Consider the following 7,929-nt stretch of genomic DNA (forward strand, 5'->3'; position numbering starts at 1 on the left):
AAGCTATTATAAGTATTATATATATATATATATATATATACTTATATGTTTTTGTAATATGAAAAAAAAAAAAAAAATTTATATTAAAATAAACAATACATGCAATTATATTAATATATAAACATATATTTTTGTATAGATAAATATTTAAATATATATATGTATATTTAAGACACATATATATATATATATATATATATATATATATATATGTGTGAAATCCTAAAATCCCTTTAACCTTATATACGCTCGTACAATTCACATTTTAGTATAATTGTTATAATACATATATTCCATATTATTTAAAGGGAACTTTTGGTTATTATTTCCATAATATTTATTTAAATCATTTAACATGAACATATTTTGATTATTCATATAATTCGGAAAATTGTTTTTTGAGCGTAACATATAATCGTATGCATTATTTCTTGCATTATTTAAATAAGATGACATAACATTATTCTGATAATTCATCATTTCTTTGTTATAGTTATTATTTAATTTAAAGTTTTCAAGTCCATTTGTATTATTATTAGTATTATTACCATTAGTTGTAGGTGTAGTATTCATTTGATAAAAATGTTTCTTCTGTTGTGCTATATCATGGACATTGTGGAAGTTTCCATAAGAATCTTGCATTACATTTACAAATGAAGGTTCAACATTATCTTTGGAAATATAAGTAGTATCATTATTTTTGTTATTCTCTACAATGACTTGAGTATTATTTTTATTATTTTTTTTTTTTTTATTTTTTTTCTTCACACTTTTTCCATCCGTTGGTATATTTACTGCTAATTGTTCTATTGGGATGTAATTATTCTGACCATTAAACATATGTGCATTTCCTGGATTTTGTGATATAAATTCATTATAATTATTATTAAAATGATTAAGATTGTAGTTATTGTTATTAAAATTATTATCATTATAATTGTTATTATGGTTATAATTATGTTCGTTATATTGGTTACTATTATAATAATAATTATTATTATTTGCCATACCGGGATTATAATATTCATTGTTAAAATTTTGAGCAGAATTATTATAATTACTTATATTCATATTAGAATTATTATTTTGTAAAAGAATTTTATCATAATTTGGTACTTTGTTATCATTTTTTATAAAGTTTTTTTTTTCATCCTCTATTATCATTTGATAATTATTTTGAATTTCATTTTTCAAATTTTGTTTTTTCATATTATTGGTGTTCTTAATATTATTTTGTTCTTTTGCTTTGATATTGCATCCTGATTTTTTTTCATTTTTTTTGTTATGCACCTGGGTATTATTATTATTATTGTTAATATTGTTGTTATTATTGTTATTATTGTTATTATTATTATTAGTTTCATTATTATTATTATTATTATTATTATTTTCATTATTTTTATTATTGCTATTGTTGCTGTACTTGTTCTTATTTTTCCTTTCACCTACCAATTTAAAATTTTTTTTTCCCTTTCCTAATAATGTAGTATGTGTTCCAACATTATTTCCTTTTACCTCTTTCTGATCATCAATATGTTTGTCTTCTACACCCCCATTTTCCTCATTTTTCTTGGTAAGAACGGTATCATTGTTTTTAAAATTTTCCTCATCTTGTAATAATTTTTTTTTCAACTTTCTGTATGTTTTTTTTTTTTCCTTTTCCTCCTCGACAATGTAATCATATTTAAATTTAGATATAATATCATTTTTGTACATATATTTGATTAAATAGAAGAAAACACCACCAGTACTTCTTTTACCTTTTTGATTAACCATATCAATACCTCCATAATTCTGAATCAAAATAGTTTTTTCCAATAAACTTAAGGATATATATACACCTAATGCATCTACTACTCGTTTTATTTGATTTTTATTTCGTTCATTCAAAACTGTACTAATAGTTGTGGTTAACATATCTTTAATCATTTGATTGTCATTATAAAATTCTTTAGGATCCATTGTTTTACCTTCATCATTTAATTCAAATTTATCATTAAACATTTCAAGATCATTCGTTTGTTGTTTATCCATATTTAATATAATATCTTTATTTTCTTTTTTGATATTTTCATAATTTTTCATATTTTGTTTTTGTTCGCCTTCATTCTTTTCATTTGAAAAATCATCAACATTTTTTATTTCCTTTTCTTTATCTTCATCATTTTTTTTTAAATGATCACTAGAAATAGGAGAAAAGTTTTGATTCATACATTTGGTTAAATAATTTTTGATATCTTTAAATTTTTTAATTTGTGCTATATCTAATGGACTCATATTATATATATCTTTTTTGTGAACATAACTTTTATTTTCCACTAATATTTTTACATTTTCTAATATTCCTCCTAAACAAGCTGAATGAATAGGTAATCTATTGTGTATATCAAATATGTTTACATTTGCCTTTTCTTCATATATTAAAAATTTCACATAATCACAATTATTTCTATATACAGCATAATGAAGAGCAGTTCTATTAGATAAATCTGTATCATCAATTTTAGCTCCATATTGTAATAACAATTTGGTTATTTCTTTATTACCTTTAATAGCTGCAAAATGGATACCCATACTAGCGGTTGTTTTTCCTCTATTAGGTGATAAAGAATGTGGTAATAAAGCATGTATATTTGCATCATTTTTTAATAACAATTCAGTTATATCTTTATGCATCTTCGTAATTGCAATATGTAAAGGTGTCCAATTTTTGTAGTCAGATACATTTACTTTTGCACCATTTTTTATTAATAATTCACAAATATCATAATATCCACCTGCACATGCATAATGTAAGGCACTTCTTCCAATTTTGTCAAAATAATTAATATCTGCTTTCTTTTCAAGACATTTTTTTACAACTGCTATATTATCTAAATAAGCACTATGTAATAAGGCTCTATTAATATCTGGTAAACTTAAACCTGGAGGCATGGTTATATTAATTTTGTTATTTTCTTCAAACATATTTTTTGTAGTGTTTTCAATATGTTCTTTCTTTTGTTCAATCTTTTCATTGTTGTCTTTATTATCGTTTATCTGTTTGTTTTCTTTTATTTGTTTGTTTTCTTTTATTTGTCTGTTTTCTTTTATTTGTTTATTATCTTTTACTTCTTTATTTTCTATTTGTATTTTTCTCATTGTACTTTCATCCATGCTCTCACTTAACATTTTTTTAAACTTATCATATTCCTCAATTATATCCTTATTTGTATCTTCAAAAATTTCCTCAATATCCTTTTCTATGGTGTCATTCATATTCTTTTCATTTATAAAATGAAATTTATTTGTTTGAGCTTCATTTTCTAGTGCTGCAAGTGCATTAAAATTTTCTTCATTTAATTGTATTTGAAATATATTTTTCAATTCATCAAAATTTTCATTCATTCCATTTGATGATGAGAATTCATTTATAACATCCATTATATTTCTATTTCCATAATTTTTTAAACAATAATCAATAAACTTATGAATTTCGTGATTCACTTCAAAATCTTTATTTTTATCTTTATCTACATTTGTATTTAAATGTTTCTGATCATTTCCTTGTTGATTATTTATCCATGCGTTGTTGTTCATATTAGAATTCTTAAATTGCCCTTTTTGATTTTGTTGAGAACGTTTAGGTCCCTTTTTATTTTTACTTGTAAAATTATTCATTTCGTTCTGTTCTTCTTTATTCAAATGTTGTGTATTTGTTTTCATTTTGTTCATTTTCCCCTTTTGTTCCTTCTTATTTAAATTTTCATTTTCCACATTTGTTGAAGTGTACTGTGAATTATTTTTATTTTTTGTAATGCTCTCCACATTATTATTATTATTATTATTATTATTGTTGTTGTTATTGTTGTTATTGTTGTTATTGTTGTTTTTGTTGATGTTATTTGTTTTTCCTTGTTTCACATTTTCTTCTTCATTCGGAAGATGCTTCATGTGGGTTGCTTGTTGAATATTCTTAGATTTTTTCTTATTATTTACATTCGTGTTGTTCTTTTTAGAAGTTAATATATTATTCTCCTTATTGTGCTCTACATTATTTTTTAATGGTTGAAGTACTGTTCCTTCATCATTCATAAGTTTTTTCTTTTCTTTATTAGGAATTGTTTTGGTGTCTTGTTTTGTTTCAGATACAGAAAGGTTGACAGTTAGATTATTAGGCATATTAGGGTTATTCATTTTGTTTCTATTATCTGGATGATTCATGTGCTGTGCATGATTCATGGGGTGTTGATAATTTATTAGATTTTGTTGACTTATATTATTTGGGTGGTTCATATTATGGGGGTAGTTCATAACTTTTTGTTGGTTCATAACATTCTGTTGGTTCATAACATTCTGTTGGTTCATAACATTCTGTTGGTTCATATTATTGTTTTGATTCATACCACTTTTGTTGTTTTTTTTATTCATTTTCTTTTTTCCCCATTCGTTATTTTTCTCTAGTGCTCCTTCGTAGACATTCAATGGTAAGTGTTCGGGTTTATAATTCGCATATGAATTATGGTTATACATATTATTATTATTGGTATTTTGTTCCATATTATTATTTACATTATAAACATTATTCATATTATACATGCCTTGATAGTTGATCATATTTTCCATCATATGATTTCTCTGCATATCATTGTCAAAATACATGAGATTTAAATTATTTGGAACATTATCAATAAATGGCATATCATAATATTTGTTCATATTATAATAATTTAATGGATTGTACATGTAATTTAAATTTCCTTGATTGATCATATCATAATTAAATTTATTGGGAACATTTTTTGATGCTGTAATGTTTTTTTTTTTCATTTCGTTATTTTCTAAATTCATGGGATAATTATTACCTATGAGTTTCATAGAATTGTGTTCCAAGTTCTCGTTTAAATTATTGACAAATCCAAAATTATTTTCTGTATTATTATTCTTATCAGTCATATTATTATTAATATTAATGGTGTTATTTTTCTTTGTGGCCTTATTATTATTATTATTAATAACTCTGTTTTCATTTATATCTTTCTTATTTTCATTCATAATATTATTATTATTATTACTATTACTATTATTGTTGTTCTTATTTTTTTTACCTTTTTTTTTATTTTTCGCATTTCCTTTATTTAAGTTGTCATTTGGGGATGGATTATTATTTGTAGAATAACTTTTATTTACATTATTAAAATCGCTTATTTCTATATTTGTCATGTTATCTTCCTTCATATTAGTACTCACTTTTGAGTTTGTTTGCACTCTTTTTCTTTGTTCTTTTTGATTAGTTGATTCATATTTTATATTTTTTTGTGTTTGCATATGAGTTACATTCGAATTAATACTAATGGCCGTAGTGATACTTGCATTTTCATTATGATGATCATTCTCTAAATTAGGGTTAGTACCTTTCTTTTGGTTATTCCTAATGATATGTTCTAAATTAATATTTTTGTCATTTGTCCAAGCATTTGTGCTAACTTGATTTGGTTTTTTTTTATTTTTCTTTTTATTTTTCTTCTTATTTACAATTTCGTTATTATTATTATTATTATTATTGTTGTTGTTGTTATTATTATTATTATTGTTATTAACATTTTTATTATTATCATTCTTATTATTATCATTCTTATTGCTATTATTCTTATTAATATCATTCTTATTATTATTATTATTATTATTATTATCATTCTTATTACTATTATTCTTATTATTATCATCTTTGTTATTATTGTTCTTATTACCATTATTAATACCACTCTTACTTGTTCTATTCATATTATTGGTATCTTCATTTTTAATCCATGCGTTTTTAGAACCTGAATAATTATTCTTATTTATATTTTTCACATTTTCTACTTGTTTTTCTTCATTATTTTTTAATGATACATTAGCATTTTTTTCTCTTTGTTCTACTTGTTCATTTGATTTGGTATGCTTATTGTAATTTTTATTCATTTGGTTGTTATTTTTTGTGTTATTATTTGGTTGTTTGTTATTTTTTGTGTTATTATTTAATTGGTTGTTATTTTTTGTGTTATTATTTGATTGGTTGTTATTTTTTATGTTATTATTTGATTGGTTGTTATTTTTTATGTTATTATTTAATTGGTTGTTATTTTTTATGTTATTATTTGATTGGTTGTTATTCTTCATATTATTATTCATCTGGTTATCATTTGTATAATCATTTCCACTTTCCTTTTTAGAATTATTAGATAAATCACTACCTTTCTTTTTAAAAGGTACATTATTCACAGGCATAAAATGCTCATTGTAGTTTTTTTTGGAATAAAAATAAGATAAACTTCTATTATTCTCATAATTATTTTTATATCCTTTTACTTGATTTGCATCTCTCTTGCTTATATAATTCATATTATAACCTTTTTCATTTCCTTGGAATTTATTTGATATATGCGTTTGTGTATTTTCAACTTTGTTATAATCCGCACGATTATTTTTTGTATGCTTATTGTTATCTCTATTATTCTTTAAATTATTATTATTATACTTATTATTAAAACCCTTATTGTTAACTAACTTATTATTATCTTCCTTATTATTATTTATCTTATTATTATTTATCTTATTATTATTTGCCTTATTATTATCAGCCTTATTATTATCAGCCTTATTATTATCAGCCTTATTATTATCATCCTTATTATTATCAGCCTTATTATTATCTACTTTATTATTATCAACCTTAATATTATCAACCTTATTATTATCAACCTTATTATTATCTACTTTATTATTATCTACTTTATTATTATCTACTTTATCATGATCAGCCTTATTATTATCTACCTTATTATTATCTACCTTATTATTATCTACCTTATTTTGATCGCCCTCATTTTTTTTCATTCCATTTTCATTTCCATCATTTTTATCTACCTTATTATTCATACCTTCATTAATATCATTAGGTATAGTCTTACTTGCAGTATTTTCTATTTCTGTTTTGTTATTTTCTTGATCTAAACTTTTCTCTAATGTCATTTTCAGAAGAGAGAAATTTTATTTTTCACAGCCGATTGGAACAATGGATATCTGTCTTGTAACATTTAAATATAATTAAAAGTTACCTAAATACACTCGTAATATATATATATATAAATAAATATATATATATATATATATATATATATATATATATATATGTGATGATATGTATACTTATTGGGTAATTTCTTGTAACTTAAAAGTTAATGAAAAAAGATAAATGATAAAAAAAAAAAAAATGGTTATGTAAAAAATATTTGCATGTGTATGCAAAATATTTATATGTGTAAGTAAAAAATTAAAATATTTATGAGGAAAATTTAACTGTTTAAATAAAATATTTACATATTTATGTAAAATATTTTCAACGTTCTATATAAAATATTTATATGTTTATGTAAAATATTTTAAACGTTCTATGTAAAATATGTATATGCTTATTTAAAAATATGTATATATATTATAAATATATATATATATGTGTGTGTAAAATACTTTTCACAAGTATATTTTTACAAGTAAAAAATTTTTTATATAAATAAAACAAAATTGTTTATAAATATAATAAAGAATCAAGTATGATAATAAATATAAAACATTTATTATCAGTTTACGAACAAATAAATATAAACAATTCAAATTTTTTAAAGGAACACACTTAAATATTGTTGTACAAGAGGATAAAATGTAATTATTTTTTTATATTACACAATTTTATATATAATAAATATATATAAATATATTCTTTTTATTTATTCAGATTATTTGAAAAGAATGTAAAAATTTAAATATATATTTTTTTATTTTTAATATATTCTTATTGTGCTTTTATTTTATTTTTATATTATTTTTTTTAATTTTTTTTTATATTGCTTATATATATATATTTTTTTTTTTTTTATTTGATATTTATTTTTATTATTTATTTTTTTT

The 7,929-nt window shown here is 21.3% G+C and overlaps 1 protein-coding gene across 1 annotated transcript; it reads right to left on the bottom strand.

Annotated features, from left to right (window-relative positions):
• Window positions 1–258: 258 nt before the first annotated feature.
• Window positions 259–6,993, bottom strand: PGSY75_1021900 (putative membrane protein (10b antigen); the record flags this gene model as incomplete). The annotated part of the gene is made up of 1 exon (XM_018785991.1): window positions 259–6,993. One exon carries the CDS (start codon window positions 6,991–6,993, stop codon window positions 259–261), a length of 6,735 nt encoding a protein of 2,244 aa, XP_018641608.1.
• Between the last annotated feature and the right edge of the window lie 936 nt (window positions 6,994–7,929).

Source organism: Plasmodium gaboni, chromosome 10 (genome assembly GCF_001602025.1).
Source record: "Plasmodium gaboni strain SY75 chromosome 10, whole genome shotgun sequence".
NCBI lineage: Eukaryota > Apicomplexa > Aconoidasida > Haemosporida > Plasmodiidae > Plasmodium > Plasmodium gaboni.